Source organism: Rhinopithecus roxellana, chromosome 8 (genome assembly GCF_007565055.1).
Source record: "Rhinopithecus roxellana isolate Shanxi Qingling chromosome 8, ASM756505v1, whole genome shotgun sequence".
Taxonomy (NCBI): Eukaryota; Metazoa; Chordata; class Mammalia; order Primates; family Cercopithecidae; genus Rhinopithecus; species Rhinopithecus roxellana.
Window position 1 is genome coordinate 55,430,587 of NC_044556.1, and position 14,944 is coordinate 55,445,530.

At 48.7% G+C, this 14,944-nt stretch overlaps 1 protein-coding gene across 2 annotated transcripts; it reads left to right on the top strand.

Moving 5' to 3' along the window:
* The first annotated feature begins 8,363 nt into the window (after positions 1–8,363).
* B4GALT3 (beta-1,4-galactosyltransferase 3) lies at positions 8,364–14,876 on the top strand. 2 transcript variants are annotated; one of them, XM_010367124.2, is made up of 8 exons: positions 8,364–8,487; positions 9,329–9,474; positions 9,841–10,107; positions 10,667–10,902; positions 12,124–12,314; positions 12,446–12,568; positions 13,859–13,963; positions 14,101–14,876. In XM_010367124.2, the coding sequence occupies exons 3-8, from the start codon at positions 9,855–9,857 to the stop codon at positions 14,372–14,374; spliced, it is 1,182 nt and encodes a 393-aa protein (XP_010365426.1). In that variant the 5' UTR covers positions 8,364–8,487; positions 9,329–9,474; positions 9,841–9,854; the 3' UTR covers positions 14,375–14,876. The 2 variants fall into 2 exon arrangements, with proteins under 2 accessions (XP_010365426.1, XP_030790867.1); XM_030935007.1 differs by having other exon boundaries at positions 9,329–10,107.
* Positions 14,877–14,944: the final 68 nt, after the last annotated feature.

Below are 14,944 nucleotides of genomic sequence, written 5' to 3' on the forward strand. Positions count from 1 at the left end.
AGCAGAATACATAAGAATTTTCACTTGAAAATTGATCTGAAGAGTAAAAGATATTAATTGACCTAATCTGGCATTGAGAATTGACTGTTTATCCCATTTATTTTTTCAATAAATAAGCCAATGGTTTGTAAACATTGTAAACATTCCACAGCATGTGGAAAGGACATGGATTTTTGGAGTCAAATTGAATCTAAGCCTTGCTACTTACTTACATGTAATGATGCAACCTTAATTACTTGATCTCTGTAAACCTTAGTTTCCTTACCTATAAAACGTGTGTACTATTACCTGCCTTACAGAGAGGTCCAGACTTAAGAATATAATGATGTAAATGTTTGGCACTGTGTCTGGTTTTTAGTAAGTGGTCAATAAAGGCCAATTCTCCTTTCCTTATATCTCTTCCTTTGTCTGCTCCCCGACTTCTAACCCCTGCATTAGAGTGAGAAAACAGTTACACCAAGGAACTGTCTAGGTCAGATCTAAGGGCCATTTTGTAAATTTGTGCAAAAAGTTCTGGCTTACGTTGAAGGGATGATAAAAGGAAAGACATGGTCCTAATCCTCAGAGAGTTCGCTACCTGGTGGCTGAGACAGTCAGGTAGGACAAAAATTTGAGACCTGTGTGATAGGTGCCATGATCAAGGAGGGGCACCTAGCACAGAATATGAGATCAGAGAAGTGTTTCTGGAGGAGGTGTCTGTCACTACTAGAAGTAAGCAGTAAGGCTGGGCACAGTGACCCATACCTGTAGTCCCAGCACTTTGGGAGGCGAAGGTGGGAGGATCACTTGAGGCCAGGAGTTCAATACCAGCCTGGGGGACATGAAGAAACCTGGTCTTTACAAAAAATACGAAAAAGGCAGGGTGCAGTGGCTCATGCCTGTAATCCCAGCACTTTGGGAGGCCAAGGCGGGTGGATCACGAGGTCAGGAGTTCGACACCAGCCTGGTTTGAGAACCTGGTCTCTGGTTCGAGACCAGACCAGGAGTTCAAGACCAGCCTAGTAGATAGATGATGAAACCCCGTATCTACTAAAAATACAAAATTTAGCCAGCGCGGTGGTGGGCGCCTGTAATCCCAGTAACTTGGGAGGTTGAGGCAGAAGAATTGCTTGAACCCAGGAGGCAGAGGTGGCGGTGAGCCAAGATTGCGCCACTGCACTCTAGCCTGGGTGACAGAGCAAGACTCCATCTCAAAAAAAAAAAAAAAAAATGAGCCAGGTGTGGTTGTGCATGCCTGTAGTCCCAGTTACTCAGGGAACGGGGCGGGGGCGGGTGGGGGCTGAGGTGGGAGGATCACTTGAACTCAGGAAGTGGAGGCTGCAGTGAGCGGTGATTGTGCCACTACACTCCAGCCTGGGTGAGAGAATGAGACCTTGTTTCAAAAAAAAAAAGCTGTAAGACCACAGGGAACCCATGGATGGTGGGAGGCTGTTGGGGGCATGATTTCCGTTTGCTAGGTCAGGTTCAGGTTCTTCTATGTTATTCAAAACCAAAGTGAGGTAAACAGGTAAAGAGAACAGACCAGAAAACCAGAAACTGGAGGATAATATGGTAAGAGAAAGAGCTGAGTGGGAGAGAGATCTGGAAAAACAGTGTGGTCTGAGGGGATTCGGAAGGGATAGTTTTGGGGAGAAATACCATCCAAGTAAAAATGTTGAATGGGAGAGAGAGGATTTTTTTTTTTTTTTCAACGGAGTCTCACTGTGTTTTCCAGGCTGGAGTGCAGTGGCGCCATCTCCACCTACCGGGTCTAAGCGATTTCTGCCTCAGCCTCCCAAGTACCTGGAATTACAAGCGTGTGCCGCCACGCCCGGCTAATTTTTGTATTTTTAGTAGAGACAGGGTTTCACCATGTTGGTCAGGCTGGTCTCGAACTCCTGAACTCAGGTGATCCGCCTGCCGTGGGCTCCCAAAGTGCTGGGATTACAGGCGTGAGCCACTGCGCACAGCCGAGAAAGAGGATTTTAAAGACATTGGGCTGTCCATTAAAATGTGCTCCTAATTCACTGCCCCTTTCCCCTGTCTCTGATATTTCCTTCAGAAATTAAGTAGAGATTTAAATTAGTTTCTGATTACTAAACTGGGTTTCTTCTATTGTGTTATGTGTCATGACTGGGCCCCAGGATTTATTCAGAATATAGAAAGACAGGATATTGTGGTGGAAACCAGCATATTAAAATTTAAGTTTTCAGAAACCTAACAGTTCTAGGTGATGACTAAGTCCAGGGTGTGGCCAGGGTGACACAGAGCAGAAGTGAAGGTTCTTGAAAAGAGGGAGCTTACAAATTAATGTAAGGGAATGGTCAGAAGATAGTAGATAGTCCTTCGTGGTGGCTCACAGGATACTCACTTGAGGCCAGGAGTTCAAGACCAGCCTGGGGAACAGAGTGAGACTCCATCTCCACAAAAAACTAAATTAGCTGGGTACACATCTGTAGTCCTAGCTACTTGAGAGGCTGAGGCAGGAGGATCACCTTAACCCAGGAGTTCAAGGTGAACTCCAGCCTGGGTGACAGAGTGAGTCTCTGACTCTAAAAAAAGAAGAAAATGGTTAGATAGAGAAGGGGATAGAAAGTGAAGGCTGGGTGTGGTGGCTTACGCCTGTAATCCCAGCACTTTGGGAGGCCGAGGCAGGCAGATCACCTGAGGTTGGGAGTTTGAGTGTGGGGAAAAGAAAGCGAGATCAGCCTGTTACTGTGTCCACATAGAAGGAAGTAGACATAAGAGACTCCATTTAGTTCTGTATTTGAAATGCTGTTAATCTGTGACCCTACCCCCAACCTTGTCCTTGCAAGAAACATGCGCTGTGGTGACTCAAGGTTTAATGGATATTGGGCTGTGCAGGATGTGTCTTTGTTAAACAAGTACCTGAAGGCAGCTTGCTGGTTAAAAATCCTGCCCGTCCCTGGGCAATGGAACATCTCAGGGTAAAACCCATTGTGTGCTTTGTTTACTGAGCAAGGAGAAAACCGCCTTTAGGAACAAGGTGGGACTTGCTGGAGCAATGCTGCTAAAAGTTTATGGAGATGTTTGCATATGCGTCTCAAGGCACAGCATTTTCCTTTAAACTTATTCATGTTACAAGAATTTTTGTTCATATGTCTTACTGCTGATTTCCTCCCTACAATGATCCTATTGTCCAGCCACTCCCTTATCTTTTTGATGGTAAAGATAATTATCAATAAATACTAAGGGAACTCAGAGGCCGGTGCCGGTGTGGGTCTTCTGTAAGCTGAGCACCGGTCCCCTGGGCCCCGCTTTTCTTTCTCTATACTTTGTCTCTGTGTCTTATTTCTTTTCTCAAGTCTCTCGTTCCACCTAACGAGAAACACCCACAAGTGTGGAGGGGCAGGCCACCCCTTCATTTGAGACCACCCTGACCAACATGGAGAAACCCTGTCTCTACTAAAAATACAAAATTAGCCGGGCATGGTAGCGCATGCCTGTAATCCCAGCTACTTGGGAGGCTGAGGCGGGAGAATTGCTTGAACCCGGGAGGCAGAGGTGTGGTGAGCTGGAGATCGCACCATTGCACTCTAGCCTGGGCAACAAGAGAGAAACTCTGTCTCAAAAAAAAAAAAAAAAAAAAAAAAAAAAAAAAAAAAAAAGGCCGGGCGTGGTGGCTCACACCTGTAATCCCAGCACTTTGGGAGGCCGAGGCGGGTGGATCACAAGGTCAGAAGATCGAGACCATCCTGGCGAACACGGTGAAACCCTGTCTCTACTGAAAATACAAAAAAATTAGCCTGGCGCGGTGGCGGGTGCCTGTAGTCCCAGCTTCTAGGGAGGCTGAGGCAGGAGAATGGTGTGAACCCGGGAGGCAGCGGAGCTTGCAGTGAGCAGAGATCGCACCACTGCACTCCAGCCTGGGCAACAGAGTGAGACTCCGTCTCAAAAAAAAAAAAAAAAAAAAAAAAAAGAAAGTGAGGGTCAGTCCTGTAAGACAGGATGCAATGGAGGAGCAGAAGCTCAAAGGAAGGGTTCTCTGGGAGAACCGCATTTGCTCTCTTTCTCTCTTTTTTCTTTGATACAGGGTCTTGCTCTATCACTCAGGCTGGAGTAGTGCAGTGGTGCAATCACAGCTCGCTGCAGCCTTGAACTCCTGGGTTCAAGTGATTCTTCCACCTCAGCCCCATGAGTAGCTGGAACTACAGCCATAAGCCACCATGCCCAACTAATTTTTGTATTTTTCATAGAAAGGGAATTTTGCCATATTGCCCAGGCTGGTCTCAAACTCCTGAACTCAACTGATACACCTAACTCGGCCTCCCAAAGTGTTGGGATTATAGGCGTGAGCTATGATGCCAGGCCAAGAACCACATTACAATGATCTAAGTCTGTCTTTTCCACTACACAGTGAGATCTTAAAAAATCAAGGCTTTTTGAGTTATACTATATCAGAAGCTAAAAAATAATAATAATAAATGGAAGTAAAACAAACAAACAAAAAATCAAGTTTGGGAGGCCACGGCAGGAGGATCACTTGAACCCGGGAGTTTAAGACCAGCCTGGGCAACATAGTGAAACTGTCTCTTTAAAAAAAATGCATAATAGGCCGGGCGCGGTGGCTCAAGCCTGTAATCCCAGCACTTTGGGAGGCCGAGGCGGGTGGATCACGAGGTCAGGAGATCGAGACCCTCCTGGCTAACACGGTGAAACCCCGTCTCTACTAAAAATACAAAAAACTAGCCGGGCGCGGTGGCGGGCGCCTGTAGTCCCAGCTACTCGGAGGCTGAGGCGGGAGAATGGCGGGAACCCGGGAGGCAGAGCTTGCAGTGAGCCGAGATCGCGCCACTGCACTCCAGCCTGGGCGACACAGCGAGACTCCGTCTCAAAAAAAAAAAAAAAGTATAATAAAAAAAAATCAAGGTTCTGTGTCGGCTTCTATTTGTGCTCAAAAGTTTTCCATAGTTCTCACTAATGATCACAAAACCCCTTAAGACTAGAGTTCATTTTACAGATGAAATCCAGAGAGTGTATTGCTCAGTACACAGCCAATGGGTTTCAAAGTTGGTATTGTATTTAAACCCAGCATTATCTCATTTTGAGCCTTCACAGGCACCTCAAACTCATTATGTCTAAAGTTTGTCATCTCTACCCCTTCCCCAAAATATGCTTCTTCCTAAGTTTTGTTTGTCATTAAATGGCACCACCCAGTGGTCCAAATTAGAAATCTGGGTGTCCTCTTGGAGTCCAATTCCCTAACTTGGCACATCCAGTCAATCTTCAAGTCCTGCTTGCCTCCTGAAAGTTCTCAAAGGTACTTTCTTCCCTCCAGTCCCACAGTTATTACCTATTCTGCATGAGCTTCATCTTATTCCTGGATTTCTGCAGTAACTTTCTAAATAGTCTCCCTGCCTCTGGTCTTGACTACTTCAATTAGCGCTCCACATTTCCTAAAGTTCTGATCATAGCACTCTCTATTTACAGCACTTTAATGCCTTCTTCTTGCCCTCTGGATAAGACCCAAACTCTTTTAATGTGGTTTGTGGAGTCCTTCATTATTTGCTATCTGCTTACCTCTCCAGTCTCATATCTCATTCCCTTCACTCTACTGTCCAGCCTTGCGGGCCCAGTTTTAATTTCCCCAACTCCCTAATATCTTCCTCATTTCCAGACCCTTATGATTTCCTCTGCCTGGAACACTGTTCATCTGTTAACACTTAATTTTCTAGCTGAGTGTGGTGGCGCATGCCTGTAATCCCAGCTACTCGGGAGGCTGAGGCAGGAGAATCCGTTGAACCTGGGAGGTGGAAGTTGCGGTGAGCCGAGATGGTGCCATCGCACTCCAGCCTGGGCAACAACAGCAAAACTCTGTCTCAAAAAAAAAAAAAAAAAAAAAAGGCAATTTTCAGAAAAAGGTAAATTATGACCCTTAAACTGTTAAAGAAAAAATTATTCTGACACTTGTTAAAACAGTAAGGAAGACTATTGCAATAGTCAATGAGCAGAATCAGAGTCAGTGGATGGAAGGAAAATTACATTAAGGCTGGGAGGATTCTTGCTAAATTGACCTAACAGGATCTTTCCTGAAGGGAGGTGAGGGTGATCAGATAGATCAGATATAAAGGGTGGAGAAGTGGGCAGGGAATTATCCCTAAACTGACTTGGCAGGATTCTTCCTATAACTGGCTAGCCAGGCCCAAGACAGGGTGAAAGGACAAGACCTAGCCAAAAAGAGGTCGCAAAGGAGCCTGGTGAAAGTCTGGTTAAGGAGAGGGTCTTTGTCAATACCAACATAAAAATGAACACATAGGCCGGGTGCAGTGGCCCATGCCTATAATCCCAGCACTTTGGGAGGCAAGGTGGGTGGATCACGAGGTCAGGAGTTCAAGACCAGCCTGGCCAAGATGGTGAAATCCTGTCTCCACTAAAAATACAAAAATAAACCGGGCTTGGTGGTGGGCACCTTTAATCCCAACTACTCGGGAGGCTGAGGCAGGAGAATCTCTTGAACCCAGGAGGCGGAGGTTGCAGTGAGCTGAGATCGCGCCACTGCACTCTAGCCTGGGCAACAGAGCAAGACTCCACCTCCAAAAAAAAAAAAAATCTCCTTGAAGACTAGGTATTTGGGGGAAAAAAAAGGTGGGGGTGAAGGAAAGGAAGAAAGGAAGAAAAGGAAGGAAGGGAAGGGAGGAAGGAAGGAAGGAAGGAAAAAGAGAAACAAAATTAAGAGGCCTGATGCTGTAGCTGATGCCTGTAATCCCAGCGCTTTGGGAAGCCAAGGCGGGCAGATAGTTTGAGCCCAGGAGATGGAGACCAACCAAGACAACATGGCAGAACTCCGTGTCTTCACAGCTACTTCACAGCAGCTGTGTTGTCCCAGCTACTCACTGGGCTAAGGTGGGAGGATCCCCTGAGCCTAGGAGGTTGAGGCTGCAGTGAGCTGTGATCTTGGCACTGCACTCCAGCCTGGGTGACAGAGTGAAACCGTGTCACAAATTTTTAAATTAAAAAATAATAATAAAGAAAAAGGCCAGGCGTGGTGGCTCACGTCTGTAATCCCAGCACTTTGGGAGGCTGAGGCAGGTGGATCACCTGAGGTCGGGAGTTAGAGAGCAGCCTGACCAACATGGAGAAACCCTGTCTCTACTAAACATACAAAATGAGCCGGGCATGGTGGCGCATGCCTGTAATGCCAGTTACTCAGAAAGGCTGAGGCAGAGGTTGCAGTGAGCTGAGATTGCACCATTGCACTCCAGCCTGGGAACCAAGAGCGAAACTCCGTCTCAAAAAAAAAAAAAAAAAAAGAAAGAAAAAAGAAATTAAGAAAAAAATGAACATGTGTTGATGTCATTTAACTCATGAAGAAACTAGCAGATGTTATAATTAATACAAGAGAAAATCTAGACAACGGACATATTTATGGATCAGGAAAACAGAAATGAACATGAAAATGGAGGCCAAAACTGCTTTTTTTCCGCACAGTGTGGGGAATAGCAGGTTAATTGAACCTCTACCAGACAGGACAGAATTTGCATACAGATCAGTTACCTACATGAATTGTAAAATAACTCCACGAAAACAGAATCTTTAAAGCAGAAGGATATGCTATAGACAAGTCCTTCAGGTTTCCCATTAGCTGTCACTTCCAGGAAGCCTTTCTAGAATCTCCACGTATGAATGAGTTGCCACTTCTAGGCCAGCATATTTATCACCTTATATTGTTTACATCCCTCCCTCCATACAAGATACACAAGACCATGGGCTTTTTGGGGCAGATTTTGTGAGTTATTCAAGTCTCTGTTTCTTCAGCGTGAACATCTGCTTCTAAGGAACACAATATGCTAGGGGTAGTGTCTGTCGTAAATATATTGCATGTTAACGGAGCATCCATTTTACTCTAATATCTGAGGAAACACAATTTTACTTTAAAGAAGACGCTGCCTTTTCCTCCACATTTCATTGTTTTATTAACTAATCGTTTTTTATTTCCAGGCCTGCGGGATACCATGGGAATACAAAAATGCTCTAGAGCGGTCCGCAACGCTGTAGCCTGAGTGAGGAACTATTGATACTAAGTGGCAGTAGGCTGCAGGACGTGCCACTGACACACTGGGAGAGGGTTCAGCCAACTCCAGGGTGATAACGAGGTCAGCGGAGCACCAGAAACCGGCTCACTAGCCTCTTGGTGGTCAGTCTCGGCCCAGAGGAAAATGAATCGCTTGAGCTTCTGCTTTTACTAATCTGAGGGGCAGGAAATGAAATCCCACTAGCAGTCTGCGTAGTGGAGTTGAGCCCTCGCACCCGCTTCCCAAAGTGTCGCCTGCAACGCTTTCGAGGTGGGTAGGCTCTGGCGCAGCTCCGGCACAAGCACCCGACCACACGGTGTCTCGGACCGGGCGCCTAGTAAGCCCGGGTGGCTCCGCCCCGAGGCCCCGCCCCGTGACGCGAGGCCCCGCCCCCGCAGCGCCCGCTTCCAAGATGGCGACAGCGATTCCTGCCCGGCTGTTGGGGTGGCGGTGACGACAGGCAGCAAAAGACCAGGTATGTTCGCTGGGGACGCGTGGGCGCGGAGGCCTGGGATAAAGGTTTGGGCATTCGAGAGAGTGAGAAGCTTTGGGTAACGCCTGGAGACGAGCCTAAGCAGGGATGGGGTCCTAGGTGGAAGTATGGACGGGGGCCGGGAGGGCTCATGTTGCAAGGTAGGGCAAAAGCAAGACTGGGATAGGATGGGCGTGCTCCGAAAGAGCTGGGTTTTAACCCCCTGCACAGCGCGGACCACGCCCCTTCAGGTGAGCCCTTCCAGCCACCCCTGTCTCTGCTCCTGCTCCCCCTCACCCCTTCTCTTCAGCTGTAACCCTCCTCCCCACCCCCGCTACCTTTCCCCCAGGGGAAAGCTAGAAAAGGTGGAGGACGCCACCCCCACTCTACTCTCCGCCGAGCTCCGGGGCTGTTCGCTTACAGCCCCCAGGTGGTCACGGTCCCTACACCTGAGGAGTTCGCACCTAGGCACATTAAGAACAGAAGGAGCCTGTTTCCTACTTCCGCCCTGGGTACTCCTTAGGCCACTCCACGGTCCTGTCATGACTCTCTTGCCACTTGAACAAGTTCTTTGCCTGGGGGAAAACAATGTTTCCATTAGCTGCCCTGTCCCCACTCCCCAATCTGTCCTGTTGGGGTAGGGGTACGGGGGTGGTTAAGTATGAACCTGACACTTATCACTCCAGGGTAGCACGGGAGAGAGGCGAGGGACCTACCATCTCCTGCTCCTCCTCTTCCTTTCCAACCACTTTCCTTCACTTCCCCTGCTGGGAAACCAGCTGCACCCTGATCCTGATCTCTGGTGGTGCAGGTAGCTAGTTATCCTTTACCACTTCTGTTCCAGCTGGTCCCAGATTCGCTGCTTGAGTGCTGGATGGAGCCTTTCTCTGCCCTCTGTGACATTTCCAATTTTAGATAATGCCTCACATCTCTGTCCCCCCGGGACCACCTGGAGCCCCCATGATCCCTAAGAAGACAGCTTGAACCTACGTGAGTCTATCTCTTCCCCTCTAAAATTGGAAGAGGGGTCTCTAGAGACTTTTCTGAAATGAACATGGGATTTGAATGATGTAAACATTTTTGGGGGTGAGGACTGACAGTAGATGGTGGGAGTGGTTTCCGGGGAGGTAGAGGAGAGTGAAACTTGGGCTGAAGTGACAGGTGGTAGGGTTACTGGTGGTTACATTCTATTTTGTTTCCTTGCGTGACTGTGCACCTGTGTGCTCCCTTCTGTGACTTTGTTTTCTGCCTCTTTTTCCTCTTTACTCCTGGCACCACCTTCAACCCTACCTACTGACCTCTCTGCTGGCTTGCTCTCTTCCTGTCTAGCCCTAGAATTCCCCTCTCCCTCCCTAGATCTCACCCCCAGGATGTTGCGGAGGCTGCTGGAGCGGCCTTGCACGCTGGCCCTGCTTGTGGGCTCCCAGCTGGCTGTCATGATGTACCTGTCACTGGGGGGCTTCCGAAGTCTCAGTGCCCTATTTGGCCGAGATCAGGGGCCGACATTTGACTATTCTCACCCTCGTGATGTCTACAGTAACCTCAGTCACCTGCCTGGGGCCCCAGGGGGTCCTCCAGCTCCTCAAGGTCTGCCCTACTGTCCAGAACGATCTCCTCTCTTAGGTAAGTGCAGGAGGAAGGGGGTGGTGAAAGGAAGGACAAGGTGCGGGGATAGGGAGGCAGGGGGATAGGGAGGTATGGAGTGGCAGAAGTGGAACTTAGAAGAGGATCATGGACTCTGCAGGTAGGCTGAGGTTGAGATAGAGTGGACTCTGAATTTGGAGTTTAGACTAGACTATTGGGTTTTCACTTTCTACTGCTTGCCCCTTTATGGGCTCTTCCTGCCCCAGGCTAGGAATTGTTTTCCTTGTAGATGAGCCCTGGTTTAATTAGTTGCAAGTCCTGTTCTCTCCAGCCTTCAACTATAGCTTCCAACCCTGTGAGACAGGAGAGTTATGCAACCCTAAAATAAGAAGAGAAGGCTAGGTAGGGATCCTGCACCTTCCAGCCTTTGTAGAGCTGTCCCAGTGATGGGGAATCCAAGGCATGTGAGATTTGTGAGTGAGCCCTGAGAACTAAGCCCCAGAACCAGACTGCCAGTGCCAGAGGTATTCCCAGACCCTAGTTTGATTCTTTTCTCTTTGCCTGTCTGATCCCTCTACTTGCCATTCCTTCCCAACAGTGGGTCCTGTGTCGGTGTCCTTTAGCCCGGTGCCATCACTGGCAGAGATTGTGGAGCGGAATCCCCGGGTAGAACCAGGGGGCCGGTACCGCCCTGCAGGTTGTGAGCCCCGCTCCCGAACAGCCATCATTGTGCCTCATCGTGCCCGGGAGCACCACCTGCGCCTGTTGCTCTACCACCTGCACCCCTTCTTGCAGCGCCAGCAGCTTGCTTATGGCATCTATGTCATCCACCAGGTACCCCAATCTCCACCTTTTTGACTTTCTTTCTTCTAAGGAAACCTCAAGCACATGCCACTCCACTTTCATCTAATGGGTCCCTAGAATAATTTTAAGAGGGCCAGACTGTTAGAGTGTGGAGAAGCACCTGGCACTGTTCTTCCAAATTTGTTAGTCCCATACTTCCCCTTAATCTGCTTAGGTTATTCCCACTGTCCTACACTCTTCTGTGATTTTTCCTTTCTTGAATGGCTTATGCAGAGTTGGAATTGGACACAATAGGGCTAAAATTCTAGTTCTGTCACTTGTTTTTTTTTTTTTTTGAGACGGAGTCTCGCTCTGTCACCCAGGCTGGAGTGCTGTGGCCGGATCACTGCAAGCTCTGCCTCCTGGGTTCACGCCATTCTCCTGCCTCAGCCTCCCGGGTAGCTGGGACTACAGGCGCCGCCACCTCGCCCGGCTATTTTTTTTTTTTTTTTGTAGTTTTTAGTAGAGACGGGGTTTCACCGTGTTAGCCAGGATGGTCTCGATCTCCTGACCTCGTGATCTGCCCGTCTCGGCCTCCCAAAGTGCTGGGATTACAGGCTTGAGCCACCGCGCCCAGCCAGTTCCATCACTTGTTAACATGTATGACTCTGGGCAAGATACTTAAACATCTAACATGAGGAAAGAGCAAAAGATAACTAATATACCACCTGTTCCACACCACACCATTGTTGGTTGCGGATTGTCAGGATTAAATGTTAGACAGCAGCATCTAAGTATCAGGCCCATATCAATACACAAGCAAGATTTGTCAAATGACTAAGTGGAAAAATGAAAAAGATCCTTGCCTTCCACCCCACTTTGATTTCCCTCTTTTCACTTTTATTCTTTTTTTTTTTTTTTGAGATCTTACTCTGTCGCCCAGGCTGGAGTGCAGTGGCGCGATCTCGGCTCACTGCAGTCTCCGCCTCCCGGGTTTTATACCATTATCCTGCCTCAGCCTCCCAAGTAGCTGGGACTACAGCGTGCACCATCACGCCCAGCTAATTTTTTGTATTTTTAGTAGAGATGGGGTTTCACCGTGTTAGCCAGGGTGGTCTCGATCTCCTGACCTTGTGATCCACCCACCTTAGCCTCCCAAAGTGCTGGGATTACAGGCATGAGCCACTGTGCCTGGCCTTCACTTTTATTCTTTAGCCCCCTCTTCTCTGTACCACTACAGACATAGTCTGGTCCCCCTCCATTATCTTCTAGGCTGGAAATGGAACATTTAACAGGGCAAAACTGCTCAATGTTGGGGTGCGAGAGGCCCTGCGTGATGAAGAGTGGGACTGCCTGTTCTTGCATGATGTGGACCTCTTGCCAGAAAATGACCACAATCTGTATGTGTGTGACCCCCGGGGACCCCGCCATGTTGCTGTTGCTATGAACAAGTTTGGATACAGGTAGAGGGCATGGAAGGGTACTGGGAAACAGGGAAGCCTACCATCCTGTGGAAGGAGGAGAGTCAAGGGGATTGTGGTTGGGGATATCTCCCCAGAAGACTTGGGGCATGCAAGGATCTTTCTCTTCCTAGCCTCCCATACCCCCAGTACTTCGGAGGAGTCTCGGCGCTTACTCCTGACCAGTACCTGAAGATGAATGGCTTCCCCAATGAATACTGGGGCTGGGGTGGTGAGGATGATGACATTGCTACCAGGTCAGACTTCCTGCCACTTCCTCCCTCCTGACCCCAGTCTGGATCCCTGTCCTCTAAGACCACCTTTGGCCATATCCCTTCAACACTAACCTTTAGCTCCCTGGTCCTGCACTGAGCCCATTCCTTTCCCTTAGTCTTTTTAGGATACCCAGAGCAGGCTTGCATGCTGCTGCCCACTATCATCCTTCAGTCTCCTGGTTAGTTTGTTCTTGGGAGAGGACGTAAGATCAATAGGAAATAGTATCGCTGGATTCCAGAACTGGAAAGGGGCCCAGAGACAGTTTAGTCTTGCCTTCTGCTAGGGTTCCAGCCAGACCACTTCCTATGGGGTTAGGAGAGAGGGGCTCTGCTCTATGTTCCCAGAATCACTTTGTAAGAGGCCTGTGCCACTGGCATAGGGCCAACTCATTTTTAGCATGTGAAACATTCTGACCTTCAGCCTCAGCTGACCCAATTTCATGTCTGTGGTATGAATATTTGGGCTTGGTATGCAGGACCAATTGCCTCCATTCCCCCTGTGTCCTCTGTGATGACATCTCTGAATTTTCATCCTCTGTATGTGTGTGAAATACCCAGTGAATTGTAAATATACATAAGTATGCTTCTAGTTCCTTCCCAGGCCATCTGCACTCCATGCTTCTGTGTGTCAGAGGTGAAGCTTGTTTCTTTCAAGGTCCTGATTACCTGGCTCTACCCTTTTCTTTTCTTTCTTTCGTTGTTTTTTTTTTCCCCCTAGAGACAAGGTCTCGTTATTTTCCCAGGCTGGTCTTGAACTCCTGGCCTCAAGTGATCCTTCTGCCTCAGCATCCAAAAGTGCTAGGATTGCAGGTGTGAGCCACTGCACCTGGCCTACCTTTTTCTTAACATGGGGGATGTGGGAGAGAAGCTGGGGTAGCTCAGTCACTATTCTAACTAAGAATTGCTGAGCTTGGGTCTGCAACTCCCAGGCTTTTCTTATCCTTTTGACAGAATGGCCTCTCTCCGCGTCCTTCCTAGACTGCAAGGGCAGCTCCTAGGAGCCCTTTAGGAAGCCAAGGGAGTAGGTACAAACCTACCTTTGCCAACTGTTTGAAGGCCCTAGGGAGACTGGCACTGGGCCCTGAGGATTTGGATACATCCAGCTTTTATATTCTCTTCAGCCATTTTCTTCTTTCTGTTTGACTTCTGTCCTGGGCTTTTTTTTTTTTTTCCTACTGAGTAATAGTTGTTTTTTTGTGTACAGAAACATTTAATCCCTTCCTTGCTTTCCTCTACTCTGGATCCCCCATGATTCCCTCACTTTTCCCATAGGGTGCGCCTGGCTGGGATGAAGATCTCTCGGCCCCCCACATCTGTGGGACACTATAAGATGGTGAAGCACCGAGGAGATAAGGGCAACGAGGAAAATCCCCACAGGTAGGAAGAAGGAAGGACTGCCTGGAAACTGTTACTGAATTCTTAGGGTTCTGTACCCCTAGCCAGGAAACTTCTAAAGGTCCCTAGATTTCTGGCTGTTCTTTTCTGGGTCTTAGTCTCCAACCTCTAACCCTCAGATTTGACCTCCTGGTCCGTACCCAGAATTCCTGGACGCAAGATGGGATGAACTCACTGACATACCAATTGCTGGCTCGAGAGCTGGGGCCTCTTTATACCAACATCACAGCAGACATTGGGACTGACCCTCGGGGTCCTCGGGCTCCTTCTGGGCCCCGTTACCCACCTGGTTCCTCCCAAGCCTTCCGTCAAGAGATGCTGCAACGCCGGCCCCCATCCAGGCCTGGGCCTCCACCTACTGCCAACCACACAGCCCTCCGAGGTTCACACTGACTCCTTCCTGCCTACTTTAATCATGAAACCGAATTCATGGGGTTGTATTCTCCCCACCCTTAGCTCCTCACTGTTCTCAGAGGGATGTGGGGGAACTGAACTCTGGTGCCGTGCTAGGGGGTAGGGGCCTCTCCTCACTGCTGGACTGGAGCTGGGCTCCCGTAGACCTGAGGGGTCCCTCTCTCTAGGGTCTCCTGTAGGGCTTATGACTGTGAATCCTTGATGTCATGATTTTATGTGACGATTCCTGGGAGTCCCTGCCGCTAGGGTAGGAGCAGGGCTGGACCCCAAGCCCCTTCCTCTTCCATAGAGAGAAGAGTGATCTGGCTTCTCCTGGGACCTCTGTGAATATTTATTCTATTTATGGTTCCCGGGAAGTTGTTTGGTGAAGGAAGCCCCTCCCTAGGCATTTTCTGCCCATGCTGGAATAGCTCCCCCTTCTGGTCCCGGCTCAGGGGGCTGGGATTTTGATATATTTTCTAATAAAGGACTTTGTCTTGCATCTGCTCTTACTTTCTGCATCCCAGGCACACTTTGCCTCTTTGCTCCCCTGCATTCTTATGCCTATAG

Bases quoted from the DNA above. Each gene is read 5' to 3' on its own strand.
- B4GALT3 (XM_030935007.1), top strand. From the start codon at position 9,855: ATGTTGCGGAGGCTGCTGGAGCGGCCTTGCACGCTGGCCCTGCTTGTG. The intron at 10,903-12,123 runs GTACCCCAATCT...ATTATCTTCTAG, and splicing joins GCATCTATGTCATCCACCAG to GCTGGAAATGGAACATTTAA. The intron at 13,964-14,100 runs GTAGGAAGAAGG...TCTAACCCTCAG, and splicing joins AACGAGGAAAATCCCCACAG to ATTTGACCTCCTGGTCCGTA.